Genomic DNA, 23,297 nt, shown 5'->3' on the forward strand with positions numbered 1-23,297 from the left:
GGACTTTCAATCTTTTTACTGAACAATTTTGTATTTAGACTATACACTCGGTTTATAACATATTAAATATCAAACTTTGCGACTTTTTAGTCTGATTCTGTACCACAGGATTATTACTATTAATGTGGTGACATGCACCATTGTACTAGTACATTTGTCCCCAACAGTGAAACTCTAAAATAATGCGTCTCGAATTGATTTAAAAACCCAAATCTAAGACAAAACAATTAAATATAATAGGGGATGTTAACTTAAAGTGTAAATTTTAATGAAAATCTTTACGTAGGCTTTAACATTAAGCGATTTAAAACGCTGATTTACTGCGAGTCACCAGCTCGGTTCACTTAAAAGAGCCGACTTTTAGAACCGACTCTTTCACGTACGACAAATCACTAGTTGCTTGGCAACTAAAGCAGAGTCTACAAGCGGAGCAGCGTTTAGCTTCAAACGCTTCAGTTTTCTACACGGACTAGTTTAATGTCGTAAATTATTTTTTGTTATTTATGTAAAGATTTCTCGTTATTCAGAGTTTGGATCACGTCTAAAAAAGAAAGAAAATGTCCTCGTAACTAACTTAAAAAAAGTGTTAGCCTAGCCGACTTGCTATAAACAGCTAGCTAGCTAATGTGCTAACTAATGTAACGCTAACTGTACAGCACAGATTACTGAATAAACTGTCCGCAGACAGATTAAATATTTGTTATTTTTAAGCAACTTCACCTTTAATAAGCTGACGGAGGCAAAAATGTAAGTAAAAATACAATAAGATGTCAAAGCTTACAATGTCGTTGTAATTGTATTTTTAGTAAAATTTGAACCATGTGTAAACGTGTTATTTTTTAGAGATAACATTTTCTAAATTAACATTTTTTGGATTTGTAAATTAAAGTTTAATGGGTAATTCTTCGGTAGTTTCCCTTAAGTAATAAACTAATTCCATGATTAAAATAACTTCTCCTAAAATTTTGTTAGGTAATAAATGTTTGCCCTGAAGATTAAACCTAAATGGGGCATTTTTATGCATATCCAGGAGCACTGCTTTTATTTATTCACCAATTTAAACATGTTGGATTACATGTCATTCTAAATGTGCTGTAACTTAAATAAATAATTGTATATAATCTTTCTCAATATTTCACTTTTATCAAACGTTTTCATCCTGTTTAAAGGATGTGTTTTAATATTTTCACTTTAACCAGTGGTGTCCAACTGGTCTAGCAGGAGCTTATCTGTATGGAACCTTTTTCCTAACAGAATAAACAATTATGGCAAGTCAGAGACCCCCGTCAGCCAGGCCCATGAGTCGTGGATCTTTGGTCCCGGGCACTGGAAGACCACCAACTGCCATCAGACCCCCACAGACAGCCATCAGAGTGGGAACTGGGGTGAGTAGATCGTCACTGCTTAACATGCTAGTGTTTTTATATGTTGATTACACGTCTGTCTGCTTGAATCTGGGTGAGCAGAGGTTTTGTTCTAAATTTTATATTATGTATATATGTATATTATGCCTTTTAGATGGTGCCAGGCACTGCCCGTCCTGGAACCAGGGCTGGACCTATTGCCACTCCAGGGGTTTTATCGGCCCAGATTAAAGTGACTGAACGACCAGTCACTCAACAAGGTCTCAGTGGAATGAAGACCGGTGGGAAAGGTAATGTTTTTAGAACACAGCTTGTTGTTTATCAATTTAAAAAAGTATAAAAGTACAGTATTACAGATTTAATCTTAACTCTTAACTCTTGAAGTTGTTGTTTATTATGTCAGGACCCCAGAGACAAATCCTGGATAAGTCATACTACCTTGGATTACTTCGGTGAGCTGAAACATATACACATATACTGAAACATATACACATATTTGTGTATACGAATAACATGAGAAGTCATGTTTCTCAGGAGTAAAATCAATGAGCTCACAACCGAGACCAGCAAGTTACAGAAAGAGATCGACTTTTTCAACCAGGAAAACTCGGTTTACCTGTCCTATGAAAAAAGGTCAGCTCCAGTTATTTTATCAGTTATTTTACCATGGTAGTTACAGTTTGTTCTTTGTGATTATTTTATTTTGAAGTTTTTCCTTTTATAATTCATTGCATACAGAGCGGAAGGTTTGGCCGGAGAAATAAAGGAACTGCAGGGACAGCTGGCCGACTACAACATGGTACACATTAATGATGTTTTTAAATAAATGTTTTAGAGACTTTTTTAGAGTTTTTATTTAAACAGTATGTGAGTGAAAGGCAGTTTAATATGTCTGAATGTATCTTAATTGTTCTTGTGTATGTGAATTTTCAGCTGGTTGACAAGCTGAATACAAACACAGAAATGGATGAACTAATAAATGACATTAGTATGGTAAGCTCATATATATATATATATATATATATTATATACATTTAAATGTGTAGCATTTCAGTGTTCTCACTTTACATTTCTTTTTAGCTGAAATCACAGAATGACCGAGAGGCCCAAAGCATAGATTCAATTTTCACAGAGAGAAGAAAGTAAGTGCCTTTAAATCCTCATAACTACAGCATTTATAATGCAACACACAAGAGGGCACACCAGAACGTTTTAGTAAGATGCCCTGTTCTGTCCTATGCACTGATAAAAACAATAATGCTTTAACTTGTGTTGTCTGTTCTAATGTGGCTTCATTAGCATGACAGACAAGGTTTTGATAAGCTTGATACACTTTAAATATTTAAATTCTGCATTCTTTATTAATCACAGATCTCAAAGCTGTTTATTGTGGTTTAAAGTGCAGCTTAGTTAATGACAGTCCACAATTTGACCATTAACGTTACGTTATAGGCTGCGTTTTGAAAGGTGCAGTGTAACAACTCATACTATCAGCCATTCTAGGTAATATAAACATGTATACTGAATGTACTGATTAGACTGATCTGAGAGCCTGCTAGGCATGGCCTTATATGTAAAGGCAAACAAGCATACTTGTGTCCAAGACTCTACTCTACTTCACCAGTGCTTTCTGAAATATTCACATTCAGGACACCCCTGTTTTTTCCATATTTAGGGGTCACCACAGAGTATTATTATGGGCTGCGTACCCGATTGGGCAGGTTCCTACTTCAGATGCCTTTCCTGATGCAAGCCTCCTTATCAGACTCCTTGTCAGAAAGCGCTTCTCCCAATGACTAGGCTATTTGGCCATAAACCCCCCTACCCCTCTCACAGATACTCAGCAAATCATGTTTGAGTAGATGCACGACTGGCCAATAGCATAGTGGGCTAGTGTGATTTACCTCAGCACCACCTTAGTACCGTATTTATAATTTACATTTATTTCTTTTCGACATTTGTTCGACATATACGGCTGTAACCGTTACTGTTCAAAACACTTACACCTAGTACTTTAATAATGCCTCAATGATTCCCCCCCACGTTATCACAAGTGATAAACAACATTTTGTATGTACTCCTTTATATTATGGTTTGCCTTTGACTTCATTCAAATCCTTTTAGTTCTTAGTCGCTCTTCCTCTCACCATCTTTACTTGGTCGACTGCGTAAATGATTTTATGGATTCATATCGTGTGTTGTTACCAAAGGTTGTTATGCAGAAGGTACAGACAGTTGAACAACAACAGAAATCAAAACTACAAAAAAAAGTAACAATGTTACTTAGGGCTTTATACTTCATCAACATCAATGGGGTCTTTGTAGTCCCCAGGCTGAATGTAGCCGTCTTCTATGAAGCCATCCTCTATGAAGCCATCCTCTATGAAGCCGTCTTCATCCTCGGTTGTTCCACTAAAGCCTTGGTCCAGATCATTAACACTGGTCTCCGTCTGCTCCGTGTCCAGACTAAAGTTGGAGTAGCGACCTGTGTTAAACATTCTGGGATCCTCTGCCTCACGCAGCCTCTGGTGCCTGTAGTTAAAGATCATCTTGTACCATGAGGGCGATTTTACGGCACAAACAATGACGATAGATGTGCAGAGAATGATTGCAATTACACCAGTGAGGAACTTCCATGTGTTGTTTTCCCCAGGCTTCTTATTGCCAGTTTCAGCATCGACCAAAGAGTCTAAACAGAAAAACAGATTTTAATTACATGCTTGTAGTAAAAGGTTTGGAATGGCAAGCTAAGTGCCTTTATACCTTTATTACCAAATGTGATACACAGAGTCAGCTGCTAAAGTAAAAACTATTTCTATTGAGTAGTTGTATTTAAACTATTAAGGGACGTGTACTGTCTTCATATTACTACATTTTTGTGACCTCTAAATGTTCAACTTAATGGCTCCTTTAGTCAGCCAAGGCATGTTTGCTGTCCAATGTTTCCTCCTTTAGTTTTACACTGAGGTATGAGACCAATATTCCCAACAAAGGGATGGAGATCATGCTCATTCCTAAACTGCATTACTGTTAAGTATCATGCGTTCAACATTTATGCTAAAACTAACTTTGGCCCGCAGGTCTATCGCCACAGATGAGCGTAATATAGAGCTCAGGGATTTTTACTGTTTCACCTCTCTGAACAGGAACTCAGTGCTAAAGTGCAATAGCTCATAAAACTGCCTGCCATTTACAGCACTTGTTACCAAGATCCAAGCTGTCTGTGTCGGCAGTGTCAGCACAAGAACTGTCTATTGTTTTATAGATAGAGTTTTTATGACTAAGCAGTAATAATAGAAAGTGTAATGCCAAGTTTCTGCAAAGCACACAGCAGTTGGAAACTCATTCTTATTGTGGTGACAGTTTGGCAGTTTCCCTTTTTTTCCAGCATGACAATGTCCCTGTAATAGGATGGGTCATATCAAGCCACTGAGGTGCCAGGTGTAGCACCGTACATCCAATATTTAATTATGAGCCCAATTAAAGTTATGCTTAATCAAGGTAGAATAATACTGTGACTACAGAGCCACACCCAAAAAGGCAAAAAGGGGTGGCCAAAGTAACAGAAAATTAAAGCAAAAGGATAGAAAATGTGCTATTGTTGGTGCTGACTGGCAACTACTTAAGTCTTGTAACTTCAGTGAAAAAATAATGACTGGGCTGCTTAATTGCATTCAGGTTATGTGAAAAACCCTGTGTGTTTGTTTCTGAGCTGTTGCAAGTTTTCAGCTCTGATATTGAAAAACCACATAGTCACCTTTCTTTGAAATGTTGGGCATACTCGATGTGGTTGGCACTACATGCGGCAGACTCTGGGTTGTGATAGGAGTTGTTCTCTTAACAGTAACGGCAGTAGAAATAGACGTAGCAGTTGTGTGTGGGTTGTGGGTCTTGGTTGTAAGTGGAGTTGGTTTAGTCGTTGATAAGTATTCCATTGTCAAATTCAGGATACTTTTGCCAGCCAGTTCTTGAGGAGTTTCACATGTAGCATTCGCTCCTTTGCAGAAATGCAAAACACAAAACCTTAGTCAACAATAGCAAACCTGAGGCCTGTATAACAAAGCAGGATTTCATTATTAGATAGCTGTCTTTAAAATGAGTTTGATCTATTACTGAATATGTTTGGTGGAACACCTTTAATAGTGTTTTATTTTGCCAGTTTCAGTTGACCCATGACTTGACCATGTCATTTTTTTGTTGTAAAAACTATATTGCTATCATGTTTCATTGCTTTTTTTGCTGTTTCATTGAATTATTCTATAGCTGTGCTGCTATTGTGTTTTTGGGCATGAGTATGTATTTGTGTATTGTTGGTGCTATGGAGATCCACAGCAAAGATGCCAAGATGGCATGTGATTGTTTCAGCCCTCTTCAGGCTGACGCAGTGTGGTAAAAGCGTCAGAAGAATTGCAAAGCTAAAAATGGCAACAATTAAGTTGTGCTTTCTATTAACTTAAAAAGGTTTGTGAATCGATGGGGCCGGATAGTGAAGTCTTTGATTGATTTTCTCAGATGCTGGTTGTACTTGCAAATGCCAACAAATTTTTTACTCTACACATTATCAACTTAAGATTGTAGGACTGTTTTGCAATTTCGTTGTAAAGTAGCTGCTTGATGCTTCTCACTGTTGTAGTTTTTTGCTCCCAACATCAATAATCATCAATAATCATCACCTGATTATTTAAATCTGGATCAAAGAACAATGTTGTTCTCATTTTGTGAGACAAAAGAAATTGTCCTATATTTGTTACAACTGGTTAAACATTCATTTAGTCAGGAACGCAGGCTATTCTAACCCTTCTTTGTGAGAAGCATTTATGGTTTAAAATGCATTTTGTTATTCTTTTCATACATGGTCAGTTGATATTTAACTGTAAAAGCTAATTCAGTGTTTTAATCTTCTGCCCTAATGAACAACATGAACGTGCCATATACAAACACAAGGTTCGGCTTAGTCACACACAAACCCACCTGTTTGCACTCCATTGTTATTTATCCACTTGATGAGATTCAGAAATTGCTTGCTGCAGATCCATGGGTTATCACTGAGATCCAGTTTTTTCAGTTTACTCAGATCAGTCACAGTTTTATTGCTCAGCGTTTGCAGTTTATTTCCCAGAAGACTCAGAGATTCCAGGTTGCTGAGGGTAGAAAAGGCGTCAGCTGGTAGCTCTGCTATGAGGTTGTACGACAGGTCCAGTTCTGTTAGGTTGGTATAGTTACGTAAGGCCATAATGTCCGAGCTGTTCACTACAATGCGGTTATGTCGCAGGATTAACTTGGTTATGTTTGAAGGATAGTTTGCAGGAATGGATGACAGTGTCTTGTTGCTCTCATTCACCTTAAAACACAAACACAGACAAACATGCTGCCCATATTATGTTGAAATTAGATAGCTCACAGGTGTAGATTTAAATATCAAGTCTTTTTGTTTCTACATTCTGATCTAATAATATTCATTATTAGAGTAAAGTTCAAAACGGCTTCAGTTTAAAGTGTGAAAGGTAGGCTCAGACATTCATTAGCTGAAACATTAGGATCATCCCCAAAAATGTACATGGCAATACCTATTCAGTAACAATTGTGCATGTGAGGGTCAGGGATCTAATAAATGTTGGGCTGATGGTAGTTACTCATAGTTTATAGGTTGAATGTGGCAGACATGATCGGCATAAAGACCTGAGTGCCTTGATAAGATCCAAATCGCCATGGCCAGACGACTAGGTTGAAGTATCGTCTAAACAGTGCTCACAGGCAGCTGTGGCGGGTCCCCACCAACAGTGATGTGAGAAGGGACACAGTGATGTGAGAAGCCATTAACCATGGACAGGAAAAATCCTCTTCATGAACTTAACTCTTTGGAGCTTTTAATAAAGACATTCCACATGTTGTGGATTAAAAACTCCCAGTAAAAAGGCAGAAAATTCTACCACAATTATACCAGTCTGTGTTTTGTCAGACTAATCTTGACACAGAGGAGGCTGGGTGAACAGATTCATATTGTTTAAAGCTACAAAAAGCTCAAAAATAAATGTGCATAAAATACTTGAAGTCAGAGGTGGACCCCTTAGTATAATATATGAATTACTCACCCCCTCTGTGATTTGGGCTGAAATCCCCACCAGAGCCACCATCCACAGCAGGACCAGCTCCCTCACCATCATGCTCAGGTACCTGTAATTAAACTCTAGTATCAGAACCACACACCATCCAAGAGAACCAGCCACTAGTTTACAAATTATGGTAAAGTACGTGTCCAGATTCTGTTTGAATAAAGACCTGATCATGCGTCCCACAGAGCTGATCTGCTTCAGAGTAACGACCACATAATAATCACATTATTCTCACAAGAGACGGGAATAATAAACAAACTCGCCCAAAGTGAGAGGCAGATTACAAAAGAGATCTTTGTGCAGATGGGTTGGTTTTTGGAAGAGCATGTAGTGTTCCCGTTTACCTCAGCTCATGGGCTTTTTTGCATGTTATCTGCTGTCAGCCACAAAGCCACTTTTAGGAAAATCAGACTGCAGACGAGTACAAAGTAATCCAGTATTCTTGGTTTTTAGCTTGCGAAGACCGAGCACAAATGTTCGTTTCATCGTCGAGTTGTAAACACGAGCTGTTTGCAGGGTCAGAGCGTGGCCCATGCACAATGGCCAGAAGCAGAATCACTGTCATATGGCAGGCCATGCTTTCTAAATGGCCTCTTATTTCGTTGCATAGTCTTTGATAAACAAATAATCATTTGTGGAACTTTATTCCTCTTTATCTCTAGTATATCTTAAGTACACTGAGAGTTGATTTTTTATTTTTTATTTAAATTGTTTATAATATCTTACATCTAACATTATCTCTTAAAGAAAAAATTAAATAGAACTTTGTGATGGCATGTTGTACTACTTTGACTCTGCATGATTCTGTCTGTATCTGTATCTGAGATACTGCATTTGCAGTAAGTTTAAACAGATGATTACACTTCATGCTTCTTGCTTATGGGCCCAACAGTGGCAATCTATGAGTGCTGGGGCATGAACCAGAAACCTACTAATCACTACTAATCATCAGTCCAGTAGCATAAGCTATCACTAAAACAGTACCACTTTAGAAGCTAAAAAGGTTACTTTAAAGGTTGTGCTGACTTTAACTGGTTTAGATTGACAAGTGTTTCTGACTAATGAGCTTGATGACATTCTAGATATTTTAACCCTACTACACTTTAATAAGTGTAGTTCCATGTGTTTACCAGCTTTGACACTTTGTACTGTACATGCTCCTCCTGACTAAATGTACATAGCCAGATTTAAACACTTTCTTTAATATATAGCTTCTTTAATATTTATAATTGAGGCAGAATTTTATAATAAAAACAAATCAGCATAAAAAACTTACCCTTGCATTGATCACACTACCGGCAGTAGTGAAAGTTGTGACTCCACAGTTTGCTGTGTTGAAATGGCTCTTTAAGGAACCTTGCTACATAAATAACCTTTGCTCTGTATAATAAAAGCAAGAAATTTCCTCCTGGCTAAAGATTCACTATAAGCTGTCGATCAGCTAGAGAGCAAACTGTGAAATATTTACTGCTAGAACTGAACAGTTGCTTTACACTGTGATCTACACTGCGTGACATGTTTTTAATGTTCAAGGTTTTGAAAAAACATTGCATTTAAATAACACAGAAACTGCTTGATATCTATTACATGTAAATCATGCTGATCTGATTTCGTTCTGAAATTAAACAACATTGCATTAATATTAGTATATGAATTAAATTCTGCTGAATTATTTTAAACGCTACACTATATGACCAAAAGTTTGTGGACACTTCAATTTAGGTGGTTTAGCTATACATACAACAAAGGATATGCTTTAATTTTGTCCCGACCGTTTGTGAAAGCCATGTTATGCATTTGGCATGTTGTTGGATAAATGTTTAAATAAGATTACTGCATTTATTTGTCTGCTCCTAGGAAAGAGGAATTGATTCAGGCTGTAGAAGAGGACGTTGAAAGGGAGAAACAGGCAGCAGATGATGTGGTCAAAAAGATGCCCATGGAGGAACAAGCCAAGTATGCTGAAATGAAAGCTACCAATGAGAAGCTCATACAGGTCAGTTACTGTATACAAAAAATATGTATGTATTTTAAATCTAAATAAAGTAAAGAACAGTCTTTCATATAAAGGTCAGGAAAATGCATCTGCTAGTTGTGGGTTTACTATTAAATGTTTTTCTATCCTTTGGGTTGATTTTTATAGTCAGAAGGTTACAACACCATGGTTAATTTAGAACATCCAGTCCTCCGCTGTGTGTTTTCAGGCACTTTTGCAATCATGAACACAGAAACTGCTTTGTATCTATTACATGTAAATTATTCTGGTCTGATTTCGTTCTGATTTCGAGTGTGTGGCAGTGTGTGTTCAGAAAATGCTGATATGGCCTGTGTGCATTGCAGGAAATTGCAGTTCAACAGGATGAGCTGGATGCATTATTGAACATGAAGGAGACCCTTGAGGCTGTGAGTAAACTTACCTCACCACGTGCACACACACTCACCTCAGATGGTGTTCATCTAATGAACTGGTGAGCATATTCTACTCTGATCACCAGTAATGAATCAGAAAGCTGTTGACCTGAACAGCTAAATGACATTAAATTACTTTCCACACGACCAAATGATTCATCTTAATAAAACTGCTATGTTTTTATGTTCACACAGTGGATTTTGTCTTATAAAAGCCCCACAAAAATGTATTAAAGGACTCAAATTCTCATAAAAAATGATAAAGATAGAAAGAGTAGTTGGAGAAATTATTGACACTATATATGTTCCTTACAAGTCTGTGTAAACTGTTAGTCAGACCTGCTGTAACCATATAATATTTTTATTGCCTAAAGATCTACAGTAAGAGCTTTATGGACTTTGACATTGGTGTATCTCTCTGACCAAATATCTTTCTCAACATCTACAAAAAGTATTTAGACCCCTTGACTTTTTGCACAGTTTATCGTCTTTTGAATTTGATTGGATAGTGAAGTGTAAATAATTGTAATTTTACCTATTTCACACATTGATTGATGGGTAATAATGTGGACAAGTGTAGATGGTGGTTATGTCTACGTAAAATCACATCCACAACACAAAGTGTGTAAAAATCAAAGATTTTAAATACTTTCTGAATCCACTGTGTCCTTTTCTTTCTGCTTTTTTCTATCTCTTTTCTCTGGATCTTTTGGTCATTGATTCCGTCACTGCTGCAGGAGCTGGCACACTCATCAGTAAAGCAGAAGGCAGTGTTGTTACATGAACGTCTGGAGGAGCTGGAACAGCGTCATGAAGCCCTGCAGGCTGAAGAAAAGAGCACACTGTCTCCCCAGGAAGAGAGAGAACGTCTCCTCAAACAGGTTATCACGTCCTGTCTTCACCCTTCATCTCTGCTATGTTTGTGTTCACACCACAAGCCAAAGTCAGATTATTTTGTTAGGTTGTGTGAGGCACACTTCTAAACTGACCTGTATGCAGTCTCAGCTTTCTTTCAGACATGGTTTGCATAGACACTGTGATTCTTACTGAAAGCATTATCTAGGTTTTCATTTGTTGCCCTTTTATATGTTGTGTTTTTAATTTTCATTCAGACCTTTAGAATTAGTTCTGATCTTTTCTGCTTCAGGTGAAAGAAGACAACCAAGAAATAGCCAGCATGGAACGGCAGTATGTACTCATCATCTTTTAAAAAAAAATATATAATCATAGTTAAAGGAGGATAAAATTTGATTTCAACGACTTTTTGTAAAACTGAAAATGTAATAAGCTTCACCTTATTTTTTCAGACTGACTGAAACTGGAGAAAAATTAAAACGTGTTACTGAAGAATTGCGACAACTTGACATGGACATGGAGGACCACCAAGGTAGAATACACCCGTAACGTGTTCTGTTTACTTATCCAGCAGTACACATGGCTTTAAAATAGATTTAGCTGATTTAAAGGCTTTAAAAATCATTTAAAATTTCTTCTCTGGTTAATCCATCGTTTAAACTGGGGTGCGTATTGAAAAGAGGCTTTTATTGGCTTATGTAACTAGGAACAATTATGTTCTGCTCTTCTCGATCTTGATCCTGAATCTTAGTGGTGGCGGGCTAACATAACAGACTGCGCCTGATTCTATTATTATTATCATTATATTTAATAAAATCTTTTTAGCTAATAAAAACTCAGTTTGCACTTGAAATAAATCTTTTATGGGTAATAGGAGATGTAATTTTCCCATTTTGTCCAGCAGAGGGCAACAAAGTACTCAAAAAGACCCATTTACCATTAAAAATTGTACCTTTGCATTGACTTGCACCGATCGCTCAGTCACTTTATCCTGACCAAGGCAAAAGAGCAGCAGAACAACCAGTTACACCAATATACATACCACCAACAGACCTAAGACCCATCATAAGGAGCTATATACAAGAAAAATGGCAAGAGGACTGGAATTTACAAGAAAATAACAAACTCAGGGAAATCCAACAAAACGTACAACCAAACCAAATTAACCATACTCAGAAGAGGGAGGACCAAGTAGCCCTCACACGATGCAGAATAGGACACTCAAACCTTACACACGGACACTTATTAAAAGGAGAACAGGCCCCAAAGTGCTCTCATTGCTCAATTACTTTAACAATTAAACATATACTATGTGAATGCGAGCTTTTTACCCAGGACAGAAATCTGTACCTAACTGGATCAGATATAAAAGACATTTTTAGAAAAACAGCTCCTTCTAAGATTTTAAAATTTCTTAAAAGCATAAAGCTAAAACATCTTTTATAACCTTAACCTCCTTAAACATTTTTTATGTAGTTAAAGTACTCTGAAAAAGATAAAAATGGCACGCCATAGAGATGGCTCTAAATATAGAGCTTATAATGGCGTTAAAACCCAAACCAAATCCTGACCAAGGCTGTGGTGGGTTTGCTGCCACTTAGAATCATCTGGCTTAAGGCAGGAAAACATTCTTAACACAATAACTTACTCACACCTGTGAGCAGCACACCCACTGCATCCCTGCAAAAATCGTGCCTGGCTCTCTAGGACTCCTGTTTATTTGAAGTGTTGCAGTTCTCTTTATGTGCAGCATGAAGACACAGGAAAGGTGTGTGTATAGCCGAACCATTTGTTCACTGTAGAGAGGAAGTGAACTCTCCAGGCGTATTGTACTGCATGATGTTAAATACACAGACACAAGATTTACACACGCCGCATGTTCCTCAGCATTGTTACTTCATGTTGAGCTGTCGCTCCTGTTTTTTTTTTTATTGTTTCCTCTCTTCTCTTTTATCTGTGACTTTCCTTTTTTCTTGATGTTTTAATTTTAAGACGGTAAGAGTGTTTCCATGTTCTGTTAGTCCTAGTTGCACTAGTTCTACCCTCAGTATGATGTAATAATATTAGAAGGTCCTGGATGCAGTTAGTAAAAACCATATGTTTGAAAACTGAAGGAATTATTAGAGTCACATTCGACTGTTATTACATCCTGAAACAAATCCCTGAAAAACTACATGAGGATAAAAAACTGAACCTTTAACATCATTTGATTTACATTTTTCATCACTTCTTTATTTTGGTCAGGGTCACTGTTACAAGACAGGAATACCCTCGACAGGGCGCCAATTCATTGCAAGGCTTTAGCCGCATCCTTTTTAGACGTAGACAATCACGTCTGTGTAGACACCCAGTCGCCTGATGGTACTATTAAAATTTAAACCCAGGACTCTGAATCTGATCAAGGTGAGCCGGATTACCACACGCTCCCTGTGTCTAAATATGCAGCTGCCTTTTATCACTTGTCGCTTTATGTAATGTATTACTACAGTATCATGCCCCCTCCAGTATTTTTCCTCATGTAGGAACAATAGAGAACCTTGTGCCCAGCTCACCCACTAGTTTCTTTATTGTTATAACAGGTGAAAGAACCCAGAAGTACAAAGAGCTGCAGAGGAAAGAGGAGGAAATTGATGGTCAGTGTAAATGTGTTGATTCTGCTTGCAGTAAAACAATTTGTTGGACTTTGAGTTGGTCTTGAGATTCATTCATTGTTGCTTGTGTGTGTTTTTATGTTTCCACAGGTTACTTGGAGACTTTTGAGAAGAATAAAGCTCAGGAGATGGAGCACATGCGTGAGATTCAGGCCAACATTGTGGCTCTGCTGGAGCAGTCTAGTAGGGTCTGTAAATCCAAACTCAGCCTGCACTTTCACAGTGTCTTAAATTATTTTCCCTGTTTTATAACGTGTCTAAGGTCTACTTTTAGTCTTGTAGACCTGTATATAGTAATTACTTGTAAATAATATAGGTAAATTGTAGCACATTTAAAGCCATGTCTGTTAGATTAATATTTTTCACTCAGTTTAATGATACAATTTTTTTTATCCTGGTTTATTTCGGGTTAAATAAACCTCTGTTTGCTTACAGATGATGAATCGCATGAATCAGCTCTCGTCTGTTAGTCCTCATGAGCTCAAGTCCATGCAAGAGGACCTTAGCTTTAAAGAGACCGAGATGCAGAAATCTCAGAGTACAGCCACAGGACTGTCTTCTGGTCAGTCTCTCTCTCTCTCTCTCTCTCTCTCTCTCTCTCTCTCTCAATTCAATTCAAAAGTGCTTTATTAGCATGACAAATATTCACATTTGTATTGCCAAAGCGCATTTACAAACTAGATAATAAACGAAAAAAAAAAAAAAAAATTGCATACATAAACATTTATATTAATTTAAAGAATGTTCAATAACATTAGTAATTAGCCTTAAAAAATAACAGAAACAAATTAGAACAACAAGTATATAAAGTGTGTATATGTATGTGTGGAAAAAGTATTTGTAAGTGTGTGTGTGTTTGTGTGTGTGTGTATGATGGTGTGTGTGTATGATGGTGTGTGTGTGCGAGTATGTGTGAGTGTGTATGGGATACAGTATAAGGTCACTCACTGTCCCTCACCTGGTGGCAGGTGTGTAGGTAGAGAGCTGCGAGTGTGCAGCTCGCTCTGTGCTCCCCCAATAGGTAGGGCAGCTTGTCAGGGTTTGAGAGAGAATTAAAATTGGGGATAATTTTGTTGATTTTGGTAAAATATTGTTTTCGAATGTGTGTGTATTTTGTACATTCAGTGAGGAAGTGCAGCTCTGTCTCTATCTGGTTTGAAGAGCAGTGTTGACACACTCTCTCCTCTCTGGGCATCCAGGACTGTCTGTGTCGTCCCGTCTCGATGGCCAGGCTGTGTTCGCTGAGTCTGTACCTTGTCAAGGTGTTTCTGAGTTTTGGATCAGTTATAGTGCTGAGATAATCTGCCACACTATACTGTCTATTTAGAGCCAAATAACATTGTAGTTTACTTTGGAGTTTAGTTTGTGTTTCCCAATGGGCCAAATAGTTTATCTTTAATTCATGTGTAATTTGATCAGTTCTGATTAGGTTCTGGTCTTGAGTCTTAATAGTGTTAGTCTGTGTTAGTGGTGTGTTAATATGTGTTAATGGTGTGTTGGTGCAGTGACTCAGGACCAGTTGGATGAGGGGACTGGTATCTTTGCTCAGCTCTTGGTATTGCAGAGCTTTGTAATGATACGAGTGTGGGTCGCTCTCTTTTAGATGATTCCAGAATTTTATTGCCCTTTTTTGTATATTAATAATAAGTGGGTATCGGCCTAATTCTGCCCTGCACACATTGTTGGTGGTGTGTCTGTGCACCTTTAATATTGTTTTACAAAATTCTGTGTGCAGGGTCTCAATTGGATGTTGTTCCCATTTGTTAAATTGTTGGTGTGTAAGCGGGCCCCACACTTCACTGCCATACAGGGCAATTGGTTCAATTATTCTCTCTCTCTCTCACACACCCTTCTCTTTAATATGTTAATGTGGGTCAACCTTCACCTAATGCTGAATTTAAGCTGAGATTTTGAAATGAAACTCTGGCTGCTTCTTTTAGAAAGCTAAACCTGGTTTGTTCACACACCCTTTTCTCTGGCCCAAGTTTCATTGCAAAGCTTTACGTAAACCACAGTGTTCTGGAAACACTTGGCAGGAATACCTTATACATGGCTCAGTCCATCACACAGCTTTACAAATCCCTCAGACATAATCATGTCCGTGTAGATACCGGCCAGCCAGCTCTCGGTATAGACCACTGCACCACCCGAGCGTCATACAAGCATGTTATATAGACTGATATACTGTATTTATCTCGTATCTGTATATCTGTAAGTGTATCCTCAGGAATTGTGTTTAAAATGGCATACTGCATATTGAATTCTGCCCCAGTATATAATGTATACTGTACATTATCTGTATCTGTATGCAGTATTGTTTGCAATATAAAAGACATAGTTTTGTTCAATTTAATGCCATTGGACTAGTTTAGTTCATATTTTACAGTTTTAGTAACTTTACATACTTTTGTTTCTAGTTAAAGCCACGAATAATCACACCCCTCTTTGATAGGTGACTAAACCTGGTGTGTGCCTGACACAAGCCCTGGTGTAGTGTACAGTGCTCACCAACCCAGTTTCTCAATTTCTCATAATTGTTTCGTCAGCACAAATGAAAAATATATAATTCAACTCCCTGTGCACTGACCATGACCTGTAAAAAAAAAGGTGATACAGCCACATGCACACAAATCCCCAGACAATGCTCACTGGAGATGTGTAAAGTGACTAGCCGGTCAGTTCCACTGCTCATGTGCACTCCTCAGATCCACATCCTCCTCCTGCACTGGGTGTAAGTGCTGGCTAAAACCGAGGCAAGGGGCTTTCCTTCTTTTGTGTAAGACACCACGGCGCTGCCCTATCCCTTCTACTTCCCAGTATCTTCGTAATCTCCAAAGTGTCGCCCTGTTTCCTCCCTGCACTCTTTTTTCGGGACGACCAGGCATTGTTCCTCTGTGCCCTGTTTGTTTATTTTTTAGCAGGGTACTTTCATAGGCTGCTGAAAAGCAGGACGGGGAACGCTGCATAGTTATTCCTTAGAACAATAAGCTGCTGGAGAGTCTTATGCAGCTAATGAGACCAGCATGGACCTGTTAAATTATTGTTCATAATGTTCAAGCGATCTTTTTCCATTTAACTCAGCCAGCCAAGACATATTTGATAACATCCTATCAAGTGATTGCAGCAAATAATATGAATAACAGAATGAGTTTTGTAAATTAATGCCCAAATCTTTAAAGTATCTTTAAATATTTACAGTAAACCGCATCATGAGATCTAGGGTTCAAATCTTAGCAGTGCTATTAGGGCCTGGGCATCTTCACAGATATGAATGACTATGTCTGAGAGGGGGTGGCAAAAGAACTTGGTCCCAAGCCCAGATAAAATGAGGGTTGTGTCAGGAAGGACATTAGGCATAAAAACTGTGCCAAATCAGGTATGTGGACCAGAATTACCAGTGTGGCCACTCCAAAGTAAACAGCCAAGGTAAAACCATGGACGGTTATATTTATATTATATTCATTTTTTAAGTCTATATAGCAGCATTGCAAAATGTTACTGTGAACAGTCTGCATGTGTGTGCAAATTAACATTTACTTTGGTGCCATCTGAGATAGTTGATTGGGTTTAAATGGTGAAAGGAAAACCCCAAGAGGAGGAAGCAGGGGAGAATGTGCAGGAATGCTGACAGGGCATTTTGATTACACACTAAATACTACACAGCAGTCTTTCCAAACACAGAACTGGGCTTCCAGCCTATCAGGAGGAACTGGCCCACTTCCCCTTCCTGTCTGCTCAAACCCCCAAGTGCTCTGAACAACCAAGGAACCTGCCTCCAGAGAACATTCCCAACGGGCCAACTGATAGTGAGAGTTTGCAGAACTCGTGATTAAACGATGATTTATGGTTTCAGTATCAGTTTTATCTCTTTGCTACATTGCGCTGTTAAATATGCGACCGTCATCATTTTCATATTTCATCAATGCTTTATCCTGGTCCCTGTAATCACTGGACGCATTGTGGTAACACACCCCAGTGGGCCTTGGCCACCCCACTTTTCCCAGATATAGCCAATCATGTCTGTGTAGATGCCCAGTAGCTGATTGCACAGCTGATATTCCACCCCAGATCTCATCTGTAGTGGGCTTGCGTATTTTACTGGTATGCCAATTAAGCGCCCCTAAACATTGCTATAGTTTAATATAATAAAAAGATTATATAGCTTTAGTCTGATTCATGTACATGCTTGAAAATCATCTATTGTGGCATTTTGCTTATTTAAAATAAATAAAATCCTGTAAAACGTTAGTCAGCGTATATGTTATTTTTATTTATTAATTAATTTTTTACAGCTGAAGCTTTTAAAAGTATATACATGCCCTAAAATACGTGTGTGTGTGTGTGTGTGTGCGTGTTTATTCAGAGTGTGAGCGTTTGCAGCAGGACCTTGTTAAGGTGGAGCAGTTGGAAGGGAAGGTGCTGTCAGAGATGAACTCTCTAAAAGAAAAGATCCAACAGATGAGTGATGATATGAAGACGTACAGGGACCTGGATGCTCTCAAAGCAGCCGGGCAGCAGAAGATGAAGGTAGCTTATGCCTGTGTGGTACAGTTACGTGATTTAGGTGAGCGCAGGTCATATTCACTTCAGCTGTGCATACCGAGCAGCCTCCTGTTGAAGCACTAACAGAACTAATAAGGTAAAGCAGTGTTTCTAAACCCCAGAACCAGAGTTTCTGCTCTCAACACACCCAAGCTACTTATCATACCCTCCATAATGAAGGCTTCTTTCTAGGAAGGTTCAAGGTTGTGCCAAGTGTGTGATTTAAAATAAATTGAGGCCTGTGAACACTCAAAGCCTCACATAATGTTTTATATCCATGCCCTGATCTATGACCTGCCACAATTTGATTGAGGAGATCCACAGAAATTTCCTTGGACTTCACAGCTGGATTTTGTCCTGACAGTGCAGTGCAGTGCAAGTTTATAGACTCAAGAGTGCCTCTCCAAACGACATCCAGTCAATTGAACTCGCAACAGGTGAACACTCAGTGAGGTTTAGACACATTACAAGAATACTTAAAGCAAACAGGATGCACCTGCAAACAGTTCGGAGTGCCACAGCAAAGGGTCTGAATACTTGTGTGAATAAGAGGTTTTAGGTTTTGTTTTTGAATACATTTTTGAAAAACTCTTAAGAATGTTTTTATTCTGTGGTTATGAAGGATTGAGTGGAGATTGATGGCTAAAAATAACAAATATAATTCAGTTATAATTAAATCCACATTACAATGCACACAAAGTTAAAGGGTCTGAATACTTCCATTCTCACCGTACATGCACCACAAGTATATTAAATAAAAATAAAGTGGTTGAATGCTTGTTTCTTTATGTAAACCTAACTAAAATGTTTGCAGGGTTACAGGTGGTGAACCAGTAGGCTAAAATGACTGCAGACAGGCACCTATTTTTATAAGTGTGCACATTTAGGAAGAATATGCATTTAATTATGCCCTTTATTGTTTAGCATGAAGTGTTAAATGAAACATACTCTCAGTTTCCTCTGGTAGGATGTCAGCTTTCTGTCAGTAATTGAGATTTCTATAGGACCCACTGCACGTAACACAGCACAGTACAATTCTCACTTGAGGGATTTGCCTACAACAGGATGCACCTTTTTTTTTTCTTCATGTCTCCCATCAGGGGCCCTTCCGATGTGGAAAGAGCGCAGTAACCCAAACCATGCACCAGGGTTAATGTATATTTTACATCCTAATCAAAAGAGTCAGATAACCTGGGTCTGTTTTGCTGGAGATAAAGCGTAACAATACATTATGTTTATTTTCACCTACTAGTATTCTAACGAAGTTTGACAAGCTGTGTTTTACTATGGATTCTCACCAGATTTAATTACTGATGATTTTATGTTTTAAATTGTGGAGCGTTTATGTTTATGACGTAACTGGACATCCAGCAAAATTGGATTTAGAGAGATTCAGTCACCAAAGCAAAGCTATGTTTGAAAAAGTGTAAATAATATGACGATGTAGATGAGGAGAGACCGCATAACACCCTAAAGTAGTCTTTAGTACAAACTGAACTTAGTTTCACACTATAGAATTTAATGATTGACTCACAATATGGTTGTTACAATATAATAACCTTAGCAAATGAGCACAGAATTGGTTTAGAAACTTGTCCATAAGTGCACAAATTTTTGGATTTGGCCACAATTTGGCTGCAAGCAGGTGCAAAAAAATTAAAATACTGCCATGCAGGCGTTCAGGTGGTGCAGCGTTCTATTATGCAAACCCATTTTTGCTAGGATCTGGATTGAAATCTCATCAGTGTTACTGTTTGGCCGGTTGTCTACACAGACGTGATTTGCTGTGTCTGAGGAAGGTGGGATTGCTGAAGCCCTACAATGGTTTAGCACTTTGTCCAGGTGCCCAGTGTTTCCTGGTAAAACTAGACCTCTGAAAAGCACAGTTCCGTTTGGTTCTGAAGCAGTCGGATGGTCAAAGATATAAAGTAGGTCGTTCCAAAGGTAGTTTTGGAAATGATCTTTGCACATTTAGTATATCAATGCCCCTATCTAAAAAAATGAAAGTCTGTAAGTCTATAAGCTCAACCCCATCCAATTAGTTTGGTATCTGATTATGAAAAAAAGTTTCTAATCTGTAGACTGATGTTTGAAGTGTGTGTGTGTGTGTTCAGAGGCTGCAGGAGGAAAAAGCGTCTCTGACAGAAAGGAGAGACGCCCTCAAGAAGATCAATCACAAGATGAATCAAGAATACGAGGCTCTGGCAGCACAGTTACAGGAGAATGAAACCCATGCACAGGTCAGACACACACACGTGCAGTATTTCATGACAAGACGAGCAGTGTTAGTAGAATGATGGAAAATAAGAATGTAAGGACTTAGAGCAAAAACATGTACCGGTACATCATTTCCTGTAATGCATGTATACAGTATCAACAACTCTGTTGGCAGACCAGTTGCTTTGCACCCAGCAGGCAGCTTTATTGTGTTCCAGCACTGCATTATTTTTGTGTGGGGTGTCTTTTTCTGATCCCAGTAGTTTTATATAGGCTAAAGGTCTGGGTTCATGATCTTGACTACATTCTAAGTAACTTACCCCGCTGCCTATCTGTGGAGGAAGTGGTTTTGTCCAGCCAGCACATTTACACAGTGGTACTGCTGAGAGAGAGCGGGCAGTGATTGTGCCCTTAAATACTCAACACTCCCACACATACAAGCGCCTGAATTATCTGTGATATAGTAATATTACACTTAATAATACACTGATGAGATGAATCATTAGGACCACAGAATGTGCATAGCATTGCCTAATTTATGCTTATTGAGCATGTGAGGGTCATGGATATGTTGTGCAGCAGATATGATGAGCAAAATGACTGAGTGACGTCTATAAAAGCCAAATTGTTGGGGCTAGACGATTGTGAAACAGCAAGGGGTCACAGGAAGCCTGGTGGTACTCACCAACAGTCGGAGGAGGGACGAGTCACCAACCACTGACAGGTTGTTGGGCGACCATGACTGAAGTCCTGCGAACTGTGGTGTCTGGTATGGACCAAGAGAAGAGCTACCGTGGCTCAGATTGCTGATCATTTCAATGCTGGTAATGAGGCTATGCAGTTCCATTACTTATGCAGGGGGTTGTGGATGCTCCCAACTTGTCTTTCGTTAAAAGCTCTTACAATGGACATGTGGAAGATCAGAGCAATGGAAAAAGGTCGACTGGTCCAAAAAATCCTGTTCAGCACTGGTTTTTATGGTAGTAAGTGGCTGGGTCTAATTTTAGATGTGTTCCCAGTTGTATAGTTACAGAATCTAGATTTCTTGACAAAGATAACATTGTTTTCAGTTGTTCATTAACAGTCTGATATTATTTACAGTGAAAATGTTAAAGAATGAAAATGTTTTGGGAAAAGCCCAGACTGTACATAAACACGGCTCTATACAGTAATTATTTTCTGAATGTACTGTCTATAGTTTTGAATGATGAAAGTATATTCATTGCCAGTGGGTCTCCTTCCAATTTCCTCAAATAAAATGTGTAAAATAGAAGACATTACCGTGTTTATTGCTAATGTTAATTAGATAATAAAATGTGTTAATGTTTATTCTGCAGTTAAGAAATCTGGAACGGAAGTGGCAACACCTTGAACAGAACAACTTTGTTATGAAAGAATGTATCCTTTTACACTTTTCATTTGCAAATCCATCATCTGTCCTTGTTCACTTCCATATTCTAAGCCAGTCCCCCCTTTTTAGAAAACTGCACCCATCCCAGACTTGGAAAGTTCAGTGTTGCACCCAACCCAGTATCCTCTAATACAGCCAACGTGAAGCAGCTGTGGCATTTCATCCAGCCTGTGTCAGAAATCTAATGTTTTACTGTATTCACTCATTATAGTGGACCATGACCAGTGATGGCTGTGGTCAGTTTACAAAATCAAAGCTGAATCCTGAAGATACAAAACTTTAAGTTTTCTGCCACTATATAAAAAGATGCTTAATTTTTATGGCTGTCAATTAAAAGAATATGTGGTTGGTTGGTGGGAGTCAATTACATATTGCATATTCACCTACACAAAATCTGGTGTTTCACTTTCCCAGTTGCAATTTGAATATAAAACACATTTTGTATATTAGGTGAATATGCAATGAATTAGTTGGTGTTTGGAATTTCGCTGTTTAACCAACTAAAGTTTGATGAATGAAAATCAGTGGTTTTATTGATCAGACCACAATCATTCCTTAACTATCCCTCCTCCAGTCATCGCTTCTAAAAGCATGGAGAGCGACTACCGGATCGTGAAGGAAAAGGTCACTAAGCAGCTTGTTGAGTACAATAAGATGCTCATTGATGCCTTGCAGGGCACCAGAAACTGAGCCACACTTCCTGCCTCCTGCTCAGCCATTGGGGCTCCACAGCTTCATCACAGAATCATTTCCTGTGTAGGACCGCTCTCCTACTCAACATTCCAGAGGCATGTCGCACGTGCCGTGGAGATTAGTGTGGTCAGAGCGGTGGGAAAAACACAATTCGTCTTTCTCTGCAAGTCTTCAGTTAGCTGGTGAGGGCATACTCAAGAAAGTAGACTTAGCAAAGGAGTGGAAAATAAATCTATAAAACAGTATATATTTCTATTCAACACTAATTATAATTAAGCATATAACAGTAGTTTATATTATAATAATATAATGATAGTTCTTAATAGTTTTTATGTATGGTAAGTATCTGTATCTACTGTGTGGACCATTCTACTTGTTCTCCTATCAGGATATTAGTTGGAGCCGTTTCTAAGCTACTTTACAGCTAATGATCATCAATACAAACCATTGTCCTTAAGCACAATATACACGAAACAGAAAAAACATGAATGTGTTTGGTCAGTTGAAATGTGCTGAAATGTGCGTGTCACAATCCACAGCCAAGTGAACATTAGAAAACCAACAATTTAGGTTGAACTTTGCCATTTATGCAAAGTAGAGTCATCATAGATCCAACCAGAAGCTTTGTGAGGGTGAATAAATGGGGCTGACTGAGGACTGTGTATATTTTTGATCCAACAGATGTGTCATATTTTTCACAAACCTTCAATAAACTCCAGTTACAAAACATATTTCTGTTCCAATCATTCAGCCAGTGAACAATAACAGGAGGAGTCATTACTAATAAGGCAAGCTGCTCCAAGTGCCTGTGACAACCCAGTTCTCAGGGAAAGAGTAAAAAAAAAAACTGTGGCAATGAACGAACGGCACCCCACTTCACCCACTGGCGCAGCTCGCACTCCAAACATTGGGTCCATTTGGGAAAAGGGCATGACAGCCAAAGAGTGCTGGGATATCAGATCGAGTCATGCTTTCTAGAAAAAGCAGGTTGCCAACTAAGGAGTTGGCAACTCTGTGAGTAAGAAACTGTGATGAATAGGAA

The 23,297-nt window shown here is 38.5% G+C and overlaps 2 protein-coding genes across 4 annotated transcripts; one reads left to right on the plus strand and one right to left on the minus strand.

Moving 5' to 3' along the window:
- Positions 1-527: 527 nt before the first annotated feature.
- ift74 (intraflagellar transport 74) lies at positions 528-22,986 on the plus strand. Its single transcript, XM_062988604.1, has 20 exons — positions 528-747; positions 1,255-1,385; positions 1,519-1,654; positions 1,768-1,816; positions 1,899-1,997; positions 2,103-2,163; positions 2,298-2,357; positions 2,445-2,506; positions 9,335-9,473; positions 9,818-9,880; positions 10,624-10,767; positions 11,034-11,074; positions 11,194-11,273; positions 13,321-13,374; positions 13,483-13,580; positions 13,828-13,954; positions 17,756-17,919; positions 20,049-20,174; positions 21,489-21,549; positions 22,137-22,986. Exons 2-20 carry the CDS (start codon positions 1,266-1,268, stop codon positions 22,250-22,252), a joined length of 1,800 nt encoding a protein of 599 aa, XP_062844674.1. The 5' UTR covers positions 528-747; positions 1,255-1,265; the 3' UTR covers positions 22,253-22,986.
- Positions 2,196-8,801, minus strand: LOC134303255 (leucine-rich repeat-containing protein 19-like). Of its 3 annotated transcripts, none has more exons than XM_062988606.1 (5): positions 8,754-8,801; positions 7,457-7,538; positions 6,336-6,705; positions 5,122-5,361; positions 2,196-4,053 (listed from the first exon to the last, which is right to left on the minus strand). In XM_062988606.1, the coding sequence occupies exons 1-5, from the start codon at positions 8,759-8,761 to the stop codon at positions 3,656-3,658; spliced, it is 1,098 nt and encodes a 365-aa protein (XP_062844676.1). In that variant the 5' UTR covers positions 8,762-8,801; the 3' UTR covers positions 2,196-3,655. The 3 variants fall into 3 exon arrangements, with proteins under 3 accessions (XP_062844676.1, XP_062844677.1, XP_062844675.1); XM_062988607.1 differs by lacking the exon at positions 8,754-8,801 and adding an exon at positions 7,822-7,847 and having other exon boundaries at positions 2,197-4,053; XM_062988605.1 differs by lacking the exon at positions 8,754-8,801 and adding an exon at positions 7,644-7,813 and having other exon boundaries at positions 2,197-4,053.
- Positions 22,987-23,297: the final 311 nt, after the last annotated feature.

Source organism: Trichomycterus rosablanca, chromosome 26, assembly GCF_030014385.1.
Source record: "Trichomycterus rosablanca isolate fTriRos1 chromosome 26, fTriRos1.hap1, whole genome shotgun sequence".
NCBI lineage: Eukaryota > Metazoa > Chordata > Actinopteri > Siluriformes > Trichomycteridae > Trichomycterus > Trichomycterus rosablanca.

Coding starts and splice junctions, on each gene's coding strand:
- ift74 (XM_062988604.1), top strand. CDS start 1,266: ATGGCAAGTCAGAGACCCCCGTCAGCCAGGCCCATGAGTCGTGGATCT. Junction 1,998..2,102: donor TACCTGTCCTATGAAAAAAG/GTCAGCTCCAGT, acceptor CATTGCATACAG/AGCGGAAGGTTTGGCCGGAG. Junction 11,274..13,320: donor GGACATGGAGGACCACCAAG/GTAGAATACACC, acceptor TTGTTATAACAG/GTGAAAGAACCCAGAAGTAC.
- LOC134303255 (XM_062988606.1), bottom strand. Junction 6,706..7,456: donor CAGCCCAAATCACAGAGGGG/GTGAGTAATTCA, acceptor TTGTGTTTTAAG/GTGAATGAGAGCAACAAGAC. Junction 4,054..5,121: donor GCCCAACATTTCAAAGAAAG/GTGACTATGTGG, acceptor TTTTCTGTTTAG/ACTCTTTGGTCGATGCTGAA.